General features: G+C 46.1%; 1 protein-coding gene across 9 annotated transcripts in view; it reads left to right on the plus strand.

The window, feature by feature from the left end:
• Positions 1-1,819: 1,819 nt before the first annotated feature.
• RAB41 (RAB41, member RAS oncogene family) overlaps positions 1,820-24,055 on the plus strand; it is a 32,946-nt gene continuing 10,710 nt past the window's right edge. For 3 of the 9 annotated variants that reach the window (XR_012647261.1, XM_075007589.1, XM_075007593.1), the window contains exons 1-4: positions 1,820-1,970; positions 10,548-10,606; positions 14,364-14,417; positions 23,748-23,856. Coding sequence is in view for 8 of the 9 variants with exons in the window: in XM_075007589.1 (XP_074863690.1) it covers positions 1,892-1,970; positions 10,548-10,606; positions 14,364-14,417; positions 23,748-23,856 (301 nt within the window). In the remaining variant the exon portion in view is untranslated. Of the gene's footprint in view, positions 1,971-10,547; positions 10,607-14,363; positions 14,418-20,504; positions 20,611-23,747; positions 23,857-24,055 lie in introns of all 9 variants that reach the window. The other 6 variants (XM_075007596.1, XM_075007594.1, XM_075007595.1 and 3 more) reach the window with 4 other exon arrangements.

A 24,055-nucleotide genomic window follows, 5' to 3' on the forward strand; every position in this document is an offset into this window, starting at 1 on the left:
TGGTTTATGATCACTTCTTCACAGTCTCAGCCTACAAGCTAGAGGCAATGTTCATGCGCAAGTCCCTGTGTCTCACAGCAACACCAGCTAGGTGGACAACACCCTGCTGGGAAGGGTCAAGCCCACACAAATTATATAAATATGCTATTAAAAAGGAAACTGTTTGGAATATACTGTGTGAGCTATTCTTGTAACAAATTCAAACCTGGAACAGCCTTACAAGCAGAGTAGTGGGTCCCAAAACCTAATTTGTTTCAAAACTGAGTTTGATAAGTTAATGGAGAGGGTAACGTGATGGGCTTGCGTAAAATGGCATATGGCTGGTCTGTGACTGCTGCTAGTAAATATCCACACCACCAACAGGTGGGACCTTAGATGCAGAGTTGGTACAGAGAATTCTTTCCCAGATAAATGGATGGTGGATCTCACCCCCATGCTCAGGATCTGTCTGATTACCATGTTTGGGGTCTGGAAGGAATTTTCTCCCAGGCCTGATTGTCGGTGATCCTGTGTTTGTTCGCTTATTTGTTTTGCCTTGCTCTATAGCTGTGTGCCTGGTGAGGGAGCATACAGGGGGTCACTGGCCATGTGACCCCTCACCCCAAACCAGGCAAGGGCTGGGACAACCTCCCTCCAACCCAGACCCTTCCCCTGTATCCTCATTTTTGCTCCAAAATCTGATGAAGTGGATCTTACCCACAAAAGCTCATCATCTAATAAATAAAATTGTTAGTCTTTAAAGTGCTACATCACATCTTATTTTTTATTGGAGACATTAATTCAGTGTTGCACATGGACACGGGGTTGCATTGGTGTAGTTACATTGGTGCAGCTACGTAATTGCAACAGAGTTCCCTCTAATTTCCATCTATGGATGGAATAAATTTTGTTATGTGCATCAAGGGATATGCAGATGAGTATCACCAGTAGAAACATATACTGCTGGCTGTGGGTGCTGTGGGCATTCTGCTAATCAGGCGGGCAACACCTGAATCTCTGCTGGCTGGCGGCCCAAGCGCTCAGCTCACAGAGAAAATTAAGTGCAATAATAGCCACTTTTAGACAGATTTTCATTTCGTATAGTTCAAATTTTCACTGCAACCATAGTCGTGTTTACAGAAGGAAAATTCAGACCCATACTTTATAACGAGGGTAGTGATATTGGCGTAGCGTACTAGTGCGTGCAGGACATCAGCATTCTTACTATGTGACCTAGGTCTTCAAGGCCCATTTAGGCTGTGTTGTTTTTACCCCTGGAAACTTTCAGCCTACAGCACATTTGAGCAGAGAAAAGTAGATCCCGATTATCTATCTGACGGGTGGGCTTCTGCTATAGCTGCGTTAAAGGGAGCCCTGGCATCCAGCTGATATGGAGCCCCTGGTATAGACGTGTATGGGACTTAAGGCAAAAAACCTTGGTAGTTACCAGGTGGTCAGGAGTTGCCTGTTATGAGTGCAAAGGGACCCCCATTATCCAGCAGGGGGAAGGTCCCTGTTAGAGGTGCCGGGGGGACCCCCGTTATACATCTGCTGCGGGTCCCTGTCATGGATGCATGGGGTCGTGGTTCTCCCTTGGCCATCCGGTGGGGATAACAAACAGCCTAGAGCGGAGCTGTTCCATTACTATTTTGGCCACCAGAAGCAGCCTGTCAAGTGACGTCACATCAGCACTGGGTGACATCATGCGGCAGGAACTGGGGAGCTGTTACGACGCGAAGATGTTAATCGCGCGCCTGCCTGGAGGAGCTTTCGGCGCCGGGGGTGACGTTATCGCCTGCGTTGGCGGAAGTGACGTCCGAAGAGGTGGCGCTGGGTGGCTCCCGGAGCGGTGGGAGTTGGGCCGCGTTTCCTTTCCCTCGTCCCGGCTCGCGCTCGGCCTCCCCGCTCCGCCATGTCCGCGCCCGGCAGCGGCGGCGAGTTCGGGAACCCGCTGCGCAAATTCAAGCTGGTGTTCCTGGGCGAGCAGAGCGGTGAGCGGGGCGGGGCCGGGCCGAGCTGAGCCGAGCGAGGGGGGTCCTGGGGCGGCGGGGGCAGGGTGGAGTGGGAGGGGGCCGTGCCTGGGCTGAGGTAATCCTGGAGGTGGGGGGGAATTTAGGAGGCGGGGGGCCTGTGTCTGAGGAAAGGGGGTCTCTTTATGACGGGGTGCGGAACATGCCAGGGATTGGGTAAGCCTGGGGGCGGGGGGGATCTGGGAGGCGAGGGGTCCGTGCTTTGATGTACGACAAGTGGGGGGGGGGCGATATGTCTGGGGTTGGGTAAACCTGGAGGTGAGGGGCCTGTGAGGTATCAGAGGGGTGTCTCTGAGGAGCGGGGGCGGGGCCTCAGGTGAGTGCAGGGGGCATGCCTGGGGTGGGGATTGCGGTGTGGCCAAGTGGAAGGAACAGATTCAGTGCGGTAGGGGGGTGGCAGGGTGTGGCCCTGTGGATTCCCACAGGAGCTGCAGTCATCCCTTCTGTGATTTCTAGACTCATGCTTGCATGGAGGGGAGGGAGAGGAAGTGCTCTGCAGTCCTTGTCCAGCTGTTCTTCAAACAAGGGCAGATGCAGATTTGAGCCCTGCTCTTAGTTCCTGGTGATGGCTGGCTATGTCCTCCCAGTGCTGGAGTGTGGGGTGTCCAGCCAGGCTGCCAGCTCTCTAGTCCTTATCCAGGATCGGATCTTACCTGCAGCCATGGACATCTGCTGTTCTCACATGCTCCTGTCAACATGCTTGTAACACAACTGGTGACTGGGCACAAGTGCTTCAGCCAAGCCGCTTGCCCCCAGTGTAAATCAATCTCTGCTATTTTGATGCCTATGCAGATGGAGGTGTTTGGTTATAGTACAAAGGTTGCAAATTGTTCTGTTGTTCTGTGCAGTGCACTGCTTTTGATCTCTCCAAATCCAGGTTCTGTTAGCTGTATTGAGAACTGGGAGTGGACACCTAGAGGGTCTTGTAAACTGAAACGGTATTAGTATGGATGGGAGACAAAACTGCATTGATTCAAAATACGATTCTGTGTGGACAATGTAGGCACACTGAACTTTTTATACCAATGGTGGCTCAGTCCCACTAGTTCAGTTTTTTATTTAAAGCATAACCTACTGTGCTGTTGGCATTATCTGGCTTTGCAAAATTCTGTTCAATCTCTTTATAGTAGTTTTTTTAGAAAATTCACCTCCTTTATCACAGGATAAGCAAGCAGATTTCTATGCTTGTGTTGGCTAACTTTCATGAGGTATAAGTCTGCAATAACAGACTTGTGGAACACAGAGATTGTTGTTGAAATTCCAAGTGGAAAATTGGTCTCTTCACAGGCTGTAAGCTGCTTTGCTTAGTGTAACGCCAAATTTCTGAGAGCTGCTTGTGGAAGGTGTTCTTGACTAGGGTGAAGAGACTTCAGGAATCCAACTCTCTCTGCACTTGCGGGAGAATTGCATGGTCTTGAAGAATTTTCACTGCTCAGCATGGGCTGGTTGAGGGAGCGTCCTGCCCAGGTGCAAACAGAAAGGGCTTTCCCTCTAGCTCTGCCGAAAGCTCATATTTGTGAAAGAGGATTGTCCATTAGTTAGGGCACTAGCCTAAGGATCACTGGACCACAGTTCAAGTTCCTGTCTCTCCACAGGCTTCCTTTGTGACCTTTGGGAAGTCACTTAGTCTTTGTGCCTTGTCCTCATGTGAAATGAGAATACGAGTACTTCCCTACCACACAGAAGAGTTGCAAGAACAAACATTTAAAGATTGTGACCACCCCTCCTTCCTAGTTTACGACAAATGTGAACCTTGAAATGGATTTAAAAAAAAAGTTAGCATAGACCTTGTCAAATTTTTTAAAATTGAATTCTGTCAAGCTTAATTATATTCCAAGCGCCATAATGTTGCTGTTGACAGAGATTTCCATTGCATAAGTGATGATAAACTGTAACTAAACCTGCATTGGTAGCTAGCTACACCTAAATATGGCTATCAAAACAAAAAAGCAGTCCAGAAGCAGTTTAAAGACTAACAAAATAATTTTAGGTGATGAGCTTTTGTGGGACAGACCCCCTTCTTCAGATCATAGCCATACCAGAACAGACCCAATGTTCTGGTATGGCTGTGATCTGAAGAAGTGGGTCTGTCCCACGAAAGCACATCACCTAATAAATTATTTTGTTAGTCTTTAAACTGCTACTGGACTGCTTTTTTTGTTTTGATAGTGTATGGACTAGCACAGCTTTCTCTCTGTTACTAGATATGGCTAAAGCACTTCAGTATTGCAGGACACAATTGCCAAATGTGATTATCCCTCAAATATGTTTAAGTAGCTGGTTTTGAGCATAAAATCGGACCAAAAGTGCAGTGTTAAGAAACTCTGTGAAGGAGCATGGTTCAACTTGGGAACGTAGTGTAGAGAGAGGAGGTCAGTGGAGAGTGGGACCTTGAGCTAATGGGTGGTTGGGGTGGCAAGAGCACATGAGAAAATTAATGATCTCATAAGGCAGATTCCCCAGTGGTGGTCTATGGAGTACTTGGTTGTCCATGGAGAGCTGATTAGTGCTGGCTCTCTCTTCTTTCAGCTACTAAACTGTGCTTAAAGAAAGCTAAAAATACGTTGTTTTCCTAATGTTGCTATCTATGTTGGCAATGGCTGTGGTTTCACAATTGTTTAATTTATATGTGGATTGGATAGGAAGGGATCCATATTTAAATGTGAACCATGTTATGGAAACATTTGCTAGCGCCTATCAAAAAACCATGCTCTCTCATGGGAAAAAAAGGGTGCTCAGAAATAGTGGGGCAACTGGGAAAGAGAGATACAACTGAAGAAACTTAGGGCCTGATTTCATAACTGATAGAAGCAGGTGCTGTTCCCATAGATGTCTTCCTCTCAGTCTAACTCCTTAGCAATGCAGATGGGATATAAGTTGCAAGTTTGCTTTAAATAGCCAGAAAATAGTATAACTGCTATAGCAGTGTAATTTAGCCCACTCTCATCCACTCCCTTGCTGTTCTCTGTAACCACTCCCACTTCTGGCTCTTCCCCTCACAACAGAGACATACTTAGTCCCTCCTATCTTAAAAAAAGAATCTTGATGCCACCCTCAATTGCCTCCATAACTATCATGGCTTTTGTTTCTAAGCTCATGGTAATCACAGCAGTTTTCTTTCCCTTGCACTCTGCTGAAACCACTCTTGTGAAAGTCTTTACTGATTTATTTCTACTCATGTTCTGACTTAGTACTGCTTCCTCATTCTCCTTGACTTTGCAGTTACCTTTGACATCACAGAACATGCCATTCTTGAAATTTTGCCTTTCCTTAACCTCAATGGCCATCATCTCTTGGTTCTCTTCCTGCCTTTCATTGCTCCCTTAGCATATTCTTCAAAGGAGTCTGCTCATACTCCTAATCCTTTCAGCTATTTATGAGAGTTCCACTGGACTCTATACTTAGTCCTCATTTCTAAATCTAGAGCAGGGATTCCCAACTTATGGTTTGGGACCCAAACATGGGTCGCCATTAGCTTTTCTAAGGGTCACCAGCTGGGCAGCTCCAAGCTGCATGTGGCTCTTTAAGGAGACATTTGTGACTCCTGCTGTTGCCACCACTCACTCCTCCAGCTCCCAGTCCCTGTCCTGATGTGCTGAAATGGAATTCAATTTAACTGGTGTAATGGCCAGCAGGAGAGATCCAGCAGTTAAGCCAATTAAATTGAATCCCATTTCAGTGTGGCAGGATGGGGAACCGCCCATGCTTCATGTTGGGGAAGGGAGTAGAAGAGTTACAGGGAGCCACATGGACGAGGCAGCGGCGGTGGTGACCCAGTGATGGAGAAGGGGTGGGGGGCAGAAGTGATGCTTGTGTGAAGTAGGTGGGGGCGGCTGTGAGGGATTTAAGCCTAGGGATGGGGATGTGCGAGGCTGCGAGGGTTTTAAAACTGGAGGTGAAGGGACGAATCAAGATTTATGATATCTTTTTCCCCAGGGGATAACCTCCCTTCAGCAGTTTTGAATTGCCACGGGTTACAAAGTCTTACCGAATTGTCAGAATGGATCACTGTCTTGAAAAGTCGGAAACTGCTGCTCTAGAGTGCCTCATCTTCAAACACGCATTCAGTTGCTATCACTGTGTTCACAGCTTGGAACTCATCATCTCCAGACCTGTTTCCAAACTGAAATCTCAGCCTTTCTCTGACTTCTGTTGTGTCTGTCTAGTCAACCTCAAGCTCAACATAAGTAAAACAAAACTTTTGATCTTCTATGCCCAGAGCATTATTTTTTGATCGCTGTGGACACCGTCGTTGTGTGTGTATCTCTCAGGCTGAGAACCTGTCTCTCATCTTTGGCTTTGTCTACACTACACAACATTCAGAGCAGGGGCGGGAAACGATCTAACCCACTGAAAAATCAGTTACAAGTCCTGTGGCACCTTACAGACCAGTGGTTCCCAAACTTTTTGCTATCACGTCCCACCTTTTGCTTTTGAGAAACCCTCATGCCCCCCCACCTCTTCTTTACCATTATCCAATCCCCCTTTAATAAAAAAAATCAATTCATAATTTGGAATAAACACAAAAACTTGATATAAAAATGTTATTTAAAATTAAAAATAAACACAAGTAGTTTCTCTTTGCCCCTTGTGGGTTCCAGGTACAGCTGCAGCTGGCCACCTGCCTGAGTCCCATGCCAGCTGCCAGAGCTGCCCACACCAGCCCCCTCCTGAGATCTGTGCTGCCAGAACTGCCCACCCAAGCCCCGCATCGCCAGGGCCAGCCACCTGCCTGCCCGCCCACTGGCCGCCCAAGCCTTGTGCTGCTGGGATGAGCCACCTGCCTGCCAGCTGCCTGAGCTGTCCACCCAAGCCCCTTGCTGCCAGGGTCAGCCACCTGCCTGCCGTCCCCAGATGCCTGAGCCCCACGCTGCTGGGGCCAGCCCTCCTGCCCACCAGCCCAAGTCACCTGAGCCCCATGCTGCCAGGGCCAGCCGCCAGCCGAAGCCACTCGAGCCGTGCAAAGCTGGGGTCAGCCACCCAAGCTCCGTGAGTCCTGCAAGCGAGCTGGCCACCCGAGCTCCACAAGCCAGGCAAGCTGCCTGCCCAGGCCCATTTCCTCCCACCAACCGAGGTACCATCAGCCCCCAGCTCTTATCCCTTCTCCATTCCCCTCCCCCAAGCCAGGCACTCCAGCCCCCCATCTATCCCCATCCTTCTCCTCCTCCTGCCCCAGTAACCCACACTCACTCTCCTTTGCAGAATGCAGCTCGCTCCATGTGGGTCTTTGCCGGCTGCCCGCTTTTTATAGCGGCTGCCCTGGGTTAACCATGTAAAATGGCAGGGCCTGAGGGCTGGAAGCAATGGCCGGCTCTTTCTTTGGGTGGGGGGAATGATGGGGAGGCGCTGGGTCACCTTGTACCCCCTCGGAATTTCTTCACACGCCCCCTAGTTGGGAAACCGTGTTATAGACTAACATATTTTGGAGTATGAGCTTTCGTGGGCAAACACCTGCATCATGAGTTGTGGGCCACGTGAGTGAGAAGCAATAAATAAATAAATAAAAACTCCAAACTCTGAAGCTCTCACACGTGCGTGCGCACACACACAAAAGTGAGGCTGCTTTTCCTTGACGAACCTAGTTATGTCCACGGAACTGAAAGTGTGGCTGTCCATTCCTCCTTTTAAACAGCACTCCAAGCAGGGAAGGGGCCTAGGGACTTCCCCAGCTACGGCACTGCATTCAGGGAAGGAGCTCAGGGATTCTCCTTCCCTCCTGCTCCTGTATGCCTCCTTGCCCTGGGTAGGGACGTGCCAGCCAGGCAGGGTAGCCCCTGTCCGCAGTGGCCCCGCAAGGCTGGAGCGACTCCCTGCCTGTGGTGTATGGGGGAGCGACCCCCTGCCTGTGGTAGAATGACAGGGTCCCCAAGCTCTGCACCCTATCCACAGGCAGAGTGACCCTCACTCAGCAGGTGGAACAGAAGGTTTTATTAAGTGACAGGGATACAGTGTGGCGCAGACTTGTCAGTACAGCAGCTAGAAGTAGTCAGTCCAACCCATATTGAGGAGGAGGCCCCCAGAGGGAATCCCAGGCCTGGGAATCCAGTTCCTTTTGTCCCTCTCCCAACTTCAGACTAACTGCCTTGAACTGCCCGGGCTTCTATTAACATCCCTAATAGGTTCACCACCCCTTTTAGAGAGATGGCCCTATTGCTAAGAGTCAGGCAGCCTAAACATTGTCATTCCTTTTGCCAAGAGAATAGCTCCACCCTATGAGCAGTCTACTGCTTACATTGCTACTTGCCGCGGTAAAGCTTTGTGTCTTTCCAGGGTTTTTTTTAAGGATTTGTGAATGACAAAAGTTTTGTTGCCCAATTGGCAGTATAGGCAAAACCTTTGTTCAGACTTCTGCTGATCGTTTCTTCTTGACATCTCTAAGGGTATATACACTTCCACTCGATCGACAAAACTTTTGTTGTTCATAGGTTCTTACTTCTCCTTGTTGATCACTCGATAATGAGTAGGACATCTTCATCACCCTTTTATTGGTGAGTCCGTTGATGACTGATGAGCCCAGTTCTGGAGCTGCAGATCTTATCCCAGAAGGGGCAGGTGTTTGGTAGCTATTGGAGGGGTGCAGGGCAGTTTCTGATGCTCTTTTCTTCTCCGCCTCTTCTGGTCTTCACTGCTGGGTTCACAATGTGTTTTTAACTCCTGCCCTTAATGAGCAACACAGTTTTTCCATGGTAAATGAAAATGTGAACCCTGCTTTGTCATAGGAGAGCTGTGCTGTCGTCAAAGCAAACCCCTCCCCCCCATTGGGGGTGGAGTATTTTGTTGACAAAAGTGTTGACAGACATGGTTCGTGCAAGCTGACTTGCCAGCACAGCTTTGTCACTAAGGGCTGCATAGGCATACTCTAAGATTTAGCTTTGTGGACAGACAGGAGAGGCTATAATGCTCCTCAGGACTCTTGTCGTCTTGATTATTGCCATATCCTTTTTTCTGGCCTCAACAATTGCAAGAATTTACTTTGCTCCCTGGTTTGATAGACCACAGAGATCATCAGCTGAGGTCACAATTTACCCCATTTCTTTCAGTCAAGGGTCTATGTATCCTGCTGGTGGTAAATCCCAGTAGGAGATTTTAGGTTGCTCAGTATAATTCCTCCATCTTCTTGGATCAGCCTTGCCACTGGATGCCATAAGGACGGCCTTCTTGGAGGTACTTAGCTTGTTTGTCTTCTGTTGTCCTCACTGCTCAGCCTACTGAAGCCATAGAGCTCTTACATTTACTAGTTTTGTTTCTTCTGTGATTTTTCTGCAGTTCCCTATGAGGTGGCCAGGCAAATGTACCCCACTCTTACCTATTCAAAATGTTGCTGCACAGATCACTTTAGTAGCCCATTATTTTGAGCCTATCATCCCTCCCTCTCTTTGCATCCCTTCACTGGCTCCCACTGCTCTGTTGCATCACACATGAGCTATTTGTCTTCATTTTAAGGCAGTTCACAGCTTGTCCCTACCAGCCCTATCATCTTCCGTTCTCTATTGAGATGTCAGCTCCTGCCCCAGTTGGCCCGTGGTGCCAGCATCCGTTGCCCACTTGTCAAATTTTCAAACAAGCAACTTCATGCTTTCCCACATACTGCTCCCCATCTGTGCAAGGCGCTCCCGTAAATACCAGCTGAATTACCTCATCTACCTTCAATGCCTCCTTGCAAAGTTCCCTTTGTGTGATGCCTACAAGAAATGGTCAGCCTGCTAGCATGCTAAGGCTAATGTCACACTCCCCTCTGTCATTTCTGTGTCTGTGTGACTCCTGTCTCTTACTTAGTCCTTGCCTGAAATATCTGCAGTCGGTCTCTTTGTGCAGAGTCTAGTACATTGATGTACTGGTCTGTGGCTGGAGCTATTAGGTGAGAGAATACAAATAATTTATACAGATTTGGAATTTTGTGTGAGCAAAATGAATAATTTTTAGATCCTGTCCGCACTTCAGATAGAACTAAGTTGAGGACCAAGTTACAGTGTACTTAGTACTTAATTATCACGTGACGTGGTTAGGTTTATTCTACGCAGTATTTTAACTATGGAGTTAGTGCCTGGATTCTTTGTTTAGCTATTTTGTAATATAGACAACAGGGCTGACATCCACTGTAGGCTGGGGGACCTGGCTCCATGCTTCTGGAAGGGGCAGCACCTCAGGCAGAAAGCAGGAGAGCCAAGTGCAGTGAGCCCTTAGTACCACTCGGAGCACAGTGCTGGGTCCCCCCACTCCTGCCCTCAAAAGCAAGCACAACGCAAGTGGCAGTCCTGTTTCAGAGAGGCTGGGAACACTTGGCTGCTGCTGCATTGGTGGCTGGGAGCTCCTCGCCCCTTTGAAATGCTGCGGCCCCTGTAGAGTTGCCTTCTTTACACCCTGGTGCCCTCCACACCCGTCCCCCGCCTTCTTCCCCTGCAAGGCCAAAGAAGGTTGTTGCAAGAAGAGCAATGAACTGTGAGTTTGGAAGTTCATCATTAAAATGCATTGTTTTTGAGAGGCATCTTTCTTCCTTGTCTGCCACTTGAAAGTAATTGTTTTCTTCCTCTTCTGCAGTTGGGAAGACATCTCTGATCACCAGATTTATGTATGACAGTTTTGACAACACTTATCAGGTGAGTGGGATTCTGCTTCTTTTATCAAAATACTTCAAATTCCTTTGTAGTTTGAGTGGAACTGACCTTTCAAGAACTCTGGCAGAAGCAATAGCAAATGATGGACTTATCCTCTATGAATTTTTCTAAATTTTATTTTAACCCAGTTATACTTTTGGTCTTCACAATATCCCCTGGGAATGACCATGCATTGGATGAAGTAAGAACATAAGAATGGCCATACTGGGTCAGACCAAAGGTCCATCCAGCCCAGTAGCCTGTCTGCCGACATCAGCCAGTGCTAGGTGACCCAGAGGGGGTGGACCAAAGACAACGACCAAGCGATTTGTCTCCTGTCATCCATCTCCAGCCTCTGACCATCAGAGGCCAGGGACACCATTCCTACCCTTGGCTAATAGCTTTTTATGGACCTAACCTCCTCCATGAATTTATCTAGCTCTTTCTTAAATTCTGTTATAGTCCTAGCCTTCACAGTCTCCTCTGGCAAGTAGTTCCACAGGTAAACTATGCTCTGAGTGAAGAAGAACGTTCTTTTATTAGTTTTAAACCTGCTACCCATTAATTTCATTTGGTGTCCTCTAGTTCTTGTATTATGGGCACAAGTAAATAACTCCTCCTTATTCACTCTCTCCACACCTGTCATAATTTTATATACCTCTATCATGTCTCCCTTTAGTCTCCTCTTTTCTAAACTGAAAAGTCCCAATCTTTTTAGCCTCTCATCATCCGGGACCTGTTCCAAGCCCCTAATCATTTTAGTTGCCCTTTTCTGAACCTTTTCCAGTGCCGGGATATCATTTTTTTTAGGCGAGGAGACCACATCTGTACCCAGTATTCAAGATGTGGGCGTGCCATAGATTTATATAGGGGCAGTAAGATACTCCTTGTCTTATTTTCTATCCCTTTTTTAATAATACCTAACATTCTATTTGCCTTTTTGACAGCCTCTGCACACTGTGTGGATGTTTTCAAGGAGCTATTCACAATAACTCCAAGATGTCTTTCCTGATTAGTTATAGCTAAATTAGCCCGTCATATTATAAATATAGTTGGGGTTATTTTTTCCAATGTGCGTTACCTTACACTTATCCACATTAAATTTCATTTGCCATTTTGTTGCCCAATCACTCAGTTTGATGAGAAGTTTTTGAAGTTCTTCAGTTTGCCTTTATACCACAGTATTTCTTTGTTTTTAAATCTGCTGCCTATTAACATTGTTGGGTGAGGGTTGGTTCTTGTGTTTTGTGACACTAGACACAATGTTTCACACAGGTGGGTGCTGTGGTCTCTGTGTCTCATGGAGATGGGTATGAGGTGGAATCTGTGTAACTCTCCCTCCTCATGGAGGCTGCTGAACTGTGTGTGCCCCACCAAGACAGAATGTCGAGGAAAGTCAGCATCTGCATTTTGCTTTCTGCTTAGAGGTTATAAACAACATAATTCCCTACTGTTTGAGTTCCCGCACAACCCTTTCTAAGCAAGCACACTCATTCTTAAGGTGAGAACATCCCAGGGAAAACATATTAAAAATACCTAAACACACAATAAACTTACCAGGAAAATTGAACTCACACAAGGTGACAGGTGATCAGTTCTTCAGACCCTGCCGTTGGCATTCTGTGTGGTTACCAGTGTAAAATTGTACACCTTTGTGGGGGGGAGGGGCAGGGTATGTGAAGATGCCCTGTAACCTCCCTATCCCTCATTTATATATAATTGTGAAAGCATGCAATGTGAGGTATCAAGGGAAAGATGGAAGTGGAAGTCAATATCTAAATACGTATGTCATCAGTATATATGAAGTATTAGATTGTGTTGTATGGTTGCAGTAAAGCATGCTGTAAATTGGGGAATCAGCCAGATATTATTTCCCCTAAGACATCATCAAATAAAGTAACTTACGTTGAGGTGTGTCAAACAACTGTCAACAACCATTGTCCAGCAAGTCAGTTGGTATTCTGCGACTTACTTGCATAAGGGAATTAAAAAAGGGGAGAATTTTGAACCTTGCTTGGGAACTCAACCATGCCTGCCAGATGTGCCTGGAGTTGTGTTCTCCAAGTACAAGGGCTGGAGAGTATAAAACGGAACACAAGGGCCCCATGCTTGGCCTTTCTCTGGGTCCCACCTGTGCTGCAAGCAAAAAGGACACAGAGAAGTCTGAAGACTCCAACAGAGGAGATTGGCCCAGGTTTAAGGGATAAACCTGTATATTAAGGACTGCAGTATCTAGAGGGGTGAGAGAAACTGCTTAATTTAGCTGTTGCTTAGTTTAATGGGGCATGTTTTTATTTTATTTTGGTAACCGCTTTTGACAGTCGCTTAAAATCTCTTATGCAATCAGTAAACTCGTTTTGTTCATCTTTATAAGTTAATTTCCTGAAATGTTTGGTATCTGCTGAGATTTTGCAAAGGCTGGTGTACATCCACTTTTCATTCATGAATCATAGACCATGAGAACTGGAAGGGACCTCAAGAGGTCCTCAAGTCCAGTCCCCTGCACTCAGGGCAGGACCAAGTACCATATAGACTATCCCTGATAGACGTCTATCTAACCTGCTCTTAAATATTTCCATTGATGGAGATTCCACAAAATCCCTAGGCAATTTATTCCAATGTTTAACCACCCCGACAGTTAGGAAGTTTTTTGTAATGTCCAGCCTAAACGTCCCTTGCTGGAATTTGAGCTCATTGCTTCTTGTCCTGTCCTCAAAGGCTAAGAAGAACAAGTTTTCTCCCTCCTCCTTGTAACACTTTTAGGTACTTGTAAGCTGCTGTCATGTTTCCTTTGTCTTTTCCTTTCTGTGTTAAACAAGCCCAATTTTTTCAGTCTTTCGTCATAGCTCATGTATTCCAGATTTTTAATCATTCTTCAATCATGATGACCTTCAATCATCTTGAAGTGATGAACCAGTTAGTAAATTTGCACTGATTAGCTTGAGCAGTGCAAGATGGTATATTACTGAGGTGCAAGGTTGGGAGTGGAGGCGATCTGGCTGGTGCCTTTCTCTATTTGATTCACAAGTGTCTCGGGGTGCATTCATGCAACGAAGCTGCGTGTAGGGCTCCACAGTATCTGGAATGTTTTGCTGTTTGTCACTAGCAAAGCATGGTGAGAAAAATGCAGGAGAGCTAAGAGCCCCAAAATCCTAGGCTGCACCTCAGGTACCTGTCTCAATTAAGTCATAACAGCTATTAGGTCAGTACCTTCTGAATCTGTAGCTTAGAGCTGTCGTCTTCAGATTCCAGGAATAAGTGGTCTGTAGACAAGGGTTTCTCATCAAAGCATAGCTTCAATAGGTTACGTTAGTTCAGGAGGTGGGAATTTGCATACATCTTCTCCCAAACATTTCCTAGGAAACCCACTTGACTTTGTCCCATAAGTTCCTTCTCATGTGGTAGTTTATTTAAAATAGTTGTTTGAAACTTAGAGTGCTTCCTAGTATTTGCATTGGTCACATCTCCTCCCTAAAGATGTTAGACAATCCCAGAGGAAGACAAGGTTTACATTTAAGTAGCTTTGGAATCCAAAGTATTATAAATGCAGTTAACTGAGATCTTGCCAAGATATTGCAGACAGCTGTCATCTATTGCACTTCATAAAACAGTCTCTCATGGACGGATTGAGGCAAATGCACCTGAACAACATTAATTGGAAGTTCATGAAGATTTTTGAGACTAATAAATCTAATGCTTTACAAACCGGTATAAGGGTATAAATTGCAGGTTACTAAGTCATTTTTTTTCTTCTTTTTAGGCAACCATTGGAATTGATTTCCTGTCAAAGACAATGTATCTTGAAGACCGTACGGTGAGTGAGGACTCTGTAATTAACGTGGCAAATTCATCACAAGAGCAGCACTTGCCTACATACACAATGTTTCTGCCTGGTTCTTCATGCAGTGGCCATTCCTCCAAACCCTGCAGCACCTTTCCAAGGGACAATGTTTAACAGGAGTTGCAGGGTCCGGCCAGTAATTAGTCTTTCATGGAATCCTGTTGTACTGACTCAAGACGTTGGTCCTGTTTCTGGTACTTGTGATAATATTTGTTGCTCCAGGGGAAGTTTGAAAAAGCATTATGCAAAATGGGGTCAACTTCATAAATCCATGTGCTTTGAGAAAAGGGCTGTCATGATGTCGCAGTTGTTCCTCATATATCACAGGCATACTGAGCATATTCTCACAAGGGGCTACAGTGCTGACTTTGGGACTTTAAATATAAATGGCTCTGAGGAGATCAGAGATGATTCTGCTCTGTGAAGTCACTGAAGATGTTTGAGGATAATAAGGGCATTTCTCAGAAGGCAGGTGGCTGGAGTGGTTGGTAATTGTAACCTACAGCATTGGGATAATGGAAACCTGTGTCTGAATAAAGTCAGTGAAGGAAGGAAAACGTTCAGAGAAGTAATACAGTTGTGTGTAGACTACATGAGGCCTCCTGTACCTAGAGAACCCGCCTAGATTCTTCTGGATATATTTAGCTGTTGAATCTCAAATGACTGCTCATCACTGGCTGAGCAGGTGAAACTGGTCTTTCGAGACAGTCACTGCTGCTCCTGAGTGATATGATCCCAACTCTTCTGGTTGGGTGGCACTGTTGGCTTGTTACCTGTGCCCCTGTTCTTCAAACCAGAGCAACATCTCTTTGCTCCACTAAGGCAGGAGATGAATTTTTCTCTCATTATTTCCACTTTTAGTTTTCTGGGTCAGAAGCCATAAAGCCTGTTTAAATGTGGGCAAAGATGGTGAAGTGGGGGGTGAGAAAGGAGCAGATGTAGCTGCTCTCAGGTTTTCTGCTTGTCTCTTCACCAAGACCTTATAAAATCTAGCACTAGCCGTGTCTGCGACAAGGATCTGGCTGCTGTACTTGGGTGGAATGATGGGGCTTTGCACAATGGCCTAGTTAACATTTTGGTACATGATTAGTGTGGCATATTTGCTGTATCCTTCTCTCAGAGCTAGCCTTGTTCCAGATACTTGACCTCTAAAGCTGTCCTGTGTTGCCTGTACCACCACACAGAAGAAACAATTGTCTGTAGCCCCTAGTGCAGGGGTCTGCAACCAAATAACAAGCCAAGCCATTTTTTTAATTTAGTTACAAAATCCGTCCTTCAAGAGCTGCAATGCATATGAATTTGAGATCGCCGTTAATAAAGAATGTCAGACTGTGCTTTTTATCACCCCTATTTTAGGAACAGTGCACATACAATTAGTGTACCAGTTAGAAAGTTGTTAACCGCATCTCCAGGTTTTACTCCTCTCCGCCCCCTAAGCCCTAACCACCTCCTCTGCCTCCAGGCATAACCTCTCTGAGCTCCAACCTCTTCTTCTCCCTCTTCTCTCCCTCCCCCCCCACCCGCCGCGCGCACCAGCAGGCTTAACTCGTTTCAGCGTGTGTGATTCTGCCCTGGCCAACACCTCCCACTGTCTCCTCCTCTTTTATGGGGCAGTTGTGCATCTCCAGCAGGGGCAGGCTCAGCTTCCCTCCCACCAGCTCTCCTGCCAGCTTGGACTTCTGGCCACGTGAAGCGGCTCCCTGCCCAGCTGGCTTTCTCTTCTGAGTTCCCTGCTGTAGCTGACTGCAAACCAAATTTAGTTGGCTTAATGGCAGGCAGCTGAATTTAGTGTTTTGTTTAAGTGGCGGCAGTCTCCAGAGCCTCAGGAGGAGTCAGCGGCAGCAGCACTTGGAGCTGCAAGTGGCTCCTTAGCGAGCCGCCGGTTGCTGATCCCTGCCCTAGTGCATGTACATTAAATTCCCAGAAGCAGGGTGGATAAAAACAAAAACAGATTTTTATTTATATCAGGTTTTTTATTTTTTAAATCAATAAAATACTAAATTTCTCATTTAAAAATAAGTTTCGATCAAATCTCATCATAAGCATTCTGCAAGTACGCTTGGGTTACATCTACACTGAGATAAATCTCAATTTATTTATATCAGTTTTTTAATTCTGGAATTCATAAGTTCGATTTTGACCCTCCTCACTTCACACCGTGCTCCCCACAAAGTCAAGTCATTGCTGCCACACACACATTGGCTAACATCGACTGTTGCAGTAGTGCATTGTGGGAAGCTGTCCCGCAGTTCCATCATCCCTGTAGCATTCTGGGTATGCTTGATGATCTTGACATCATCTTCCCTCATTGCGTTTTCATCATTCCCCATTGCTGATCCCTGAAAATATGTTGATCTTTGGAAATAATGCAGAAGACACTCAAAATTTGAAGAGAGAATTTTTGGTTTCCCCACACATTACATTGCCAACGTGGCTGCAGTGACTGTATCCTCAGCTGGACATACACTGATGATTGCATGTACGTGATCCCTGAAAGTAATGCAGGGGCCTGGAATGCTTTTTAATTTGAGAGGAATGTAGGAAGAAAGAATTTTCAGTTTCCCCCATTCATTATGTTGTTAATGGAAAGGGTTTTTGGCTTTCCAGTGTACTATAAGGCTTCAGTGCAACGACTGTTCTCAACTGGCCATCTGCTGTGTATTCCATCTCCCATCATTGCAGGAATGTTATCCTGGAATATAATTGAGGGGTGCAGAATGTTTCTTACATTGAGAAGAATGTAGGAAGAAAGAATTTTTGGTTTCCCCATACATTATATTGGTGTTGGGGAAAGTCAAAATGTGGGGTCCCGTACTGTGCAGAAAAAAAAAGAATTTTTGGTTTCCCCTGGTGGCAGCAAACCCAGGTGTGGGCCAAGGGGGAGGGGGTCACTGGATGACCAGTTGAGCTGTTTCTTCCCTGGTGGCATCAGCAAGCCCTTTAGGCACTGGGGGAGACTTTCCCATGGTGGCAGCAAAGCCCCCAGTATCTTAACTGCCAAGGGAGACTTCCCCAGGGCGGCAGCAAAGCCACAACTGGCAGCATTGTCAGCACCAAGCAGCAGGCACGTCCTTTTGTTGAGTTGGGTTGGGTTGGGGACTACCCATGTGATGTGGCTGAGTGCAGGAAAGACCCAGACTGTGTGGCATCTATGGGGGAGGGAAGGGAGTTCACACACAAATGTAAACCGCTGAGAAGTTGTTTCTCTGCGTATTATGCAAGCACGACCCCCAGCACAGCCTTGGTGACATGTCGTATGGTGAGGCAGGGGCTGATGCCAGGCAGTGCAATAAAAATAGCGAATGTACAGACAAACTCGTGAACTCCCTGCAGGGGCTGTTTGAATGGGTAGATGCACGCACCCCACTAACAGCATAGAAAGAAAGAAGCTCAGGCTGTCATACTAACATGAGCCCACAGCTAAAGCCTTGCTGCTTCCACTTGGAAATTCAGTCTTTTCCTGTTACTGGAGAGCAGCGGCCAGAACAGAGCACTGAGAGTGGCATTAAGGGTTGCATACGGGACACCTCTGGAGGCTAATAAATTCGCTTTTAAGACATGGCACTTCCACACTTGCATTTAATCGAACGTCTGAGTTGGAGCTTGACGCTATACCCATAAGGTAATTGTGATTTTTGTAATCTCGAGATTACTGCACCCAAAATCAAGCTAATGGTCTTAACAGTGAAAACAATCACACAGTAAATTCGAGCTAACTGAATTAAGCTCAATTTTATCTCGTAGTGCAGCTGCAGCCTTAGTCTCATAAAAAATTAATGGGTCTAGTCTGTCCAGCCTAATTTCAGTTTTTGTTCCTCAGCAGACTAAGAAGTAACAAGTGCAAAGAAAGGCACAAACTGGATAAGGTTTTTTGTTGTGTGCTTATGTGGTGGTGGACATTGGCCAAGAATGGCGGAAGAGTTAGTTAAGACATTGTCTTAAAAGAGAGACAATATGTAGGAAAAGATGGAGGCAGCATAGAAAGGATCAATGGAGTGGATTAAAAAGAATAAGGGAAGAAATCATTCAGTACATATACAACTTTGTATATTCCCCCCACACTTTTGCCACAGAAAAACTGTTATGGCTTCTGGGCATAAGAGACCCTATCTGGGAATGTTTTGAAGAAATTAGTTCTCTGGGTAAAAAGGAAAACGTGTCAAGTGTAAGCAGTACAAGAAGATAATGCAGGGCTTAGTTGCAAGACTGAAATATCATAAGGAAAACTGTTTATTGGAAGAACACTGTGGATGAAGATGTGGATATGGCTGAGTTGATCAACTGGTTAGCAATTGAAATAATTCACTTTGCAATGCAGCATTCCTCAAGACTCTCCCTGTGCTGTTTAATATAAGTGTGATTTGACTAGTAAATTTGCAAGCTGTTTGCTGTGTTGGATGTTGCTGAAAAAAAAAAGTTTAGCTTAGCTGATCCTGATGGCTTGTTTCATTAGTTAACTAGAGTCCGTCACTGAAATATACAGAAAGCTGCAATAGAAAATTTAGAGTTGTCAGCTGTCACATAATGTATTACATAATACATGCCCCTTATTTTGGAACATGGTGGCCAGAGGCCATAATGATAATGCCATAAGTCTATTCCAGTTTGTACTTCAGCACAACTCAGCTTTTCCAAGGGAGCCCCACTCTGTACTTTTTTTCTGAAAAAACAGAGGTGCCAGTGAGTTCAAATGGGGCTTATTCCAAAATTAAGTGCTGTCTAAGGACAGTCAGTTTTAGCTTCTTTGGTAATGTGATATAAATCAATGATTTTTTTTAAGTAATTTAAATCAATCTACCCTGCTTAGAAGCAACCCTCAGTAAATTGCCAAAGAAAAACAGCCACAAGCTTTGCCTTTGGGCAGTAGAACACAAACATACTGCCTACAGCTTTTTGCTTATAGGGTGGTTGGAACTCACTGAAATAGAGGGTTGGGGAAGCTCATTTACCTTAATTGAATACACATAACTCTCAGGCAGAGCTTCCTGTCACAACAACCTGAGGATGGTGAAACTTCATCCTTCACTCCCCAGTTTGCTTGCTTACTGGCTGAATTTTCAAGGACACGTTCTTCTTCATATTATGGGTCTTTAAGTTGTTTGATTCTGGGGTGGAAGAGAGGAATAGGTGGTTGAGGTGTGGAGAGATACAGCTCGGAACTGAAGCTCCGCTTGCTATCAGCCATTATGGTACTTGGGTGCCTCTCACAAGTCAGGTTTTTCTAGATAGTTGTAGGTTTGGGATTGTCTTGTGAAAACTGGTCCCAAATGACACAACCTTCCTCAAGAGGCAGGGTAAATAATCCTGGGATATTGTGAAATCTGACTCAGCCCAGAGGGCTTGCAGGTGGTCCTGCTTTTTAGGCTTTCATGTAATGACTTTGTGTCATCTATTGTAGTTATTCTGTCATTCCCTTGTCGATGCTCTGTTCTGAGCATGAGTGATGGTAGGGCAGTTTGATAACACTATCAGGAGAGCAGACATCCCAGTTAAAGATGGCTTGTGTCTTGGGCATTATCCTACCTTTGTGCTTTAGACCTTCTAGTAAGATTAAACAAAGGCCCTCTTGGGTCTATAATGAGCTAATCTATGACAGGCTTCAGGATGATTTTGTCCTTATGTATTAGGTGTGACAGCATACAGCCATATTTTGGCAGCAGAACATTGTGAGTAGCTCTGTTCACGTCTGAGTGCCAGGGTGCAGTGACACAGGAAAACATTCATGATTCATTTGTCGTGGATTCTCACAGAAGTGATTTTTAGGAGGGGTGTTTTGGTTTTCCACCAAAATAGGGTGTGGAGATGGAGGCTGAGTGATGGTTCTGTCATGTTTAGCTCTGGCTATTGCATGGAAGGGATGGAGATGTACATTCAGCATTCTTCGTTCTTTTGCACTGCATTTTTGTTCCATTTTAACTTTCCTTTGGATGCTTGTTTGCATTATTTTTTGCCTTGCAAAATGGTTTTTCTTTTTATTTCATTTGGTTTTTGGTTTTATTTTATTTCCATTTTTCCTGCTCTTCTCTTTCCTCCCCCACCCCACATTTTTCCATTTCCCAGATCAGGCTGCAGCTGTGGGACACAGCCGGCCAGGAGAGGTTCCGCAGCCTCATTCCCAGCTACATCCATGACTCTGCGGCAGCTGTCGTTGTCTTTGACATTACAAGTAGGTACTGAGCCTGAACTCCTGCTATAGGGCCTTGCCGTTAACAGGTGCCCCCAAGTGAAGGAGATAGCTCCGGTTTTTGGAAGGGGCTCATTTCCATATGGGGTGGGAATAGGCTCACAGCTTGCAAGTGTTCTGTGGATGGATCTGCTGCTGCTTTCCTGTTTTCTAAGGTAATTTCATCAAGGCTGCTTCTCTTGAGACTTCCACAAGGGAAAGGTCTGTGGTGTAGCAGAACAAATAAATGTAATGTGCCACAGGAATTTGAGGGGAAAATGTGTACAAGTCTGCATTCTGCACACAGACACAGACCTGGTTGGATATACTTTAGGAGCAGCACTAGCTGGCATTGAAGTTTGAGAGACAGGGTGAACACTCTGCAAGTCTGGGATGGCATCACTTCCTCTCCCGTTCTTCCAAGGATGGGTACTGTGAGGGCCACAACATGTTACTCAGCTTGTTTTGCAGCAGACTATGGGTTGCAGTTCTGATTGGACGTGGAGTGAAAGATTGCCCTTTTCGAGCTTTGACCCAAAACAAAATGGTGCAAACTGGGGATAGGAAAAATATCATAATTGTTTCCCTTATTCTCCCCACATATACACTCAAAAAAGGTGCATGCACGCAGCCTGTCTCAACAGCTTCAGCTTCTCTGAGCACCTTATGCTCCAGTTAGGGGTGTAAAATCCCAGTTAATGGGCTAACCATTTAAACGGTAGGTAAACCTACCAGTTAACCAATTAAAGGTGGGTAGGGGGTGGGGGTGGAGGGACTGCTCAGGGACTGGTCTGCTCTGGCTGTGCTGTGTCTTGCCTCCCTGTGGCACTGCTGTGGGCAGGAGCACTCAAGTATCCCTGGAGTAGCCTTGGTCCCGGCACACCATGGGCTGGGGAGCTCCAGCAAGGCCTGAGTAACCCTGATCCCAGCGCACCACAGGCTGGGGTGCTCTGGCTAGGCCCAAATAGCCGTGGTCCCAGCATGCCCTGGGCAGGGGCAGCAACTATCCACAGCAGGGGGGGCCACTGCAAAAGGGGGAGGCACCAGTGGTACTTAGAGTGCCCCCCAGCTGCAGCTGCCCCATTTAGGATGAGGCTTACTGGTTAACGTATAGCATCCCTAGCTCTAGTACGTTAAAGCAAGCTGGCAGGGCAGCAAAGCTGTGGCACCCCATGTGACATACTTAGGTGCCTGCTGAGACAAGCTTGCAGAGCAGCATTTCAGGTGGCCTTGAGGGAGTGGTGAGGATAAATCGAGAATGAATTCTTGAACCTCTCAGTAATCCCTTCCAAATACCTAGGAATCAGTGGTAAGTGAGGCACTGCTGGATTTGGGGTTTTTGTGCAAGTCCATTTCCTCCATCATGGCACTTCTTTGGAAGTCTCTTACCTTGTACTGTAAGGAGACTGGCCCACTTGTGCATACCACAGGCTAATCTGGCAGGTAAATGGGGTATTGCAGTTCAATTGTTTGGGTTTTATTTCTCTTCTCCTTCCCCATACACGCCATATCCCATCTCCTCAGGGTTGTGTTGCTTCTGAAACAGTCTCAATAAGTGTCAGACCATGGCTTAATGACTATGAATTCTTATGCATGGTCAAACACAAACTGCTTGTTAGGTCAGTGGTTCCCCATACTGTTCAAGCAGCAAAGTTATGTGACTTTACCATTCCATGCCCATCACCTTTGATTCATCGGTTTGTCCTCTGGATATGCTTCTATTATGAGAGTGGAGTTTGAAGTAGCTTAAACTTAGTCATGTTGAAAGCCTGGGTGGCTGTATGGAAGGTGCGCAGCTGTGGTGTGAGGACCACCATGGAGGTACATCATGAAGCTAAGGAATGGGCCTAAAATACAAGTCTCAGACCTAAATTTTGAAGTATACAATTGTAGTGTGGTGGCTGGGATTCTCTGCCCTGGATTCCCTCTGGTGGCGTGTGTGCGTGTGCGTGTGTACATATGGATGACACAGCTGGGGGAGGGACTTGCACAAAGCAGTGCCACCTTGGTGCTTGAGTATTCCGATGAAGCTAATACGGCTGCTGTAGTAGAAATGAAATTTCTCCCTTCTTACCAAGTAACTGGTGCATATTTCTGCCTTTCTTGTTTTCCTGGAAGAGTGTATCCAATGCCATTGCTGGGCTGGGGTTTAGCTGCATGTGCTTTTTTTCTTGCTGAAGCCTCTTTGACCTCAGATTACACGAAAATTCCCATTACCCTCTTTTGTGTGCTTGGTGCTGAGGAGAACATAGATGCTATTTCATTTTGTTTTATGAATCTTCTGAAGTGGTTGTCCCTTGTCTTTGAGAATGAATATGAGAATTGCACAAGGGGCTCAGATCTGAGATTCTAGCTCTTTGGGTGTGTTGGAAGAGCAGGCTGCTCCCCCACTTGGAGGGAGAGGCCAACGTGGTAGGTTACTTATTAGCCAGCTTAGCTTGCACAGTGTTAAATAGTGTTGATGGGGGTCAAGAGTTGTCCTTTTTGGTTGGTAAGGCAATGTGCCACTCCTTCTGAAGTCTGTTACCTTGTACTGTAAGGAGACTGGCCTACTTGTGCATACCACAGGCTAATCTGGGTAACAGACATGTCTGGAGGAGGACCTGTCCCCTTTCCAGAATAGGGAAGGGATTTCATCTCTGCAGCATAGCCCTGGTGCAGCACTACTTAGGGTTTTGTGGTACTGCTTCTCCCCGAAGACTGACAGAGCATCAGTTTTGACTGCTGGCAGGTAAATAGGGTATTGCAGCTCAATTGTTTAGGTTTGATTTCTCTTCTCCCCCGCATCCCCAACATGCCTTATTCCATCCCCTCAGGGCTGTGGTGTTTCTGAAATAGTCTCAATAAGTGTCAGCCCATGGCCTTCAAGGTAGAGGCCATTGGTGTGGAGGGTGGGAGGGTGTGAATTTCTTGGGATTCCCAGGCAAACAGAATAATAATAGGCCTTCTTACAGCCTGAAATAGACAGAACAGCCAGGCCTGTTGCTTTTTGCATGTTCAGGGGACTGGTCAGCAAGGCAAGTATCCAGTTCCCAAACTGAAAGCTGTAAACATTTAGTTCTGGCAAATACTCTTTCCTCTAAAGGACAGTTTCCTCCTTTCTCTCTTTGCTCTTTCTGCTCTCCCTGGCCTGGTGCCAGCAGGTTCGGCTACAGCTTTGGGACACAGCCGGCCAGGAGCGGTTCCGCAGCCTCATTCCCAGCTACATCCGCGACTCCACCATTGCTGTGGTAGTTTATGACATTACAAGTGAGTGGTGCTTTGATGTCTCGTTGTGTTTGACATGCTAAGTTGGAGAGAGGGGCTAGTGTGTGGACAGTTATGAATTGTTACAGAACGATAACATTAAAAACATACCTGTCTCTTTCCCTCTTCTGGGTGAACAAGAAGAAACCTCAGGATGTCAGTTGTACAGTGGTAGGGATATTGGCAAAGTGTCAGACGTAAA

Source organism: Carettochelys insculpta, chromosome 13 (genome assembly GCF_033958435.1).
Source record: "Carettochelys insculpta isolate YL-2023 chromosome 13, ASM3395843v1, whole genome shotgun sequence".
NCBI classification, from domain to species: Eukaryota; Metazoa; Chordata; order Testudines; family Carettochelyidae; genus Carettochelys; species Carettochelys insculpta.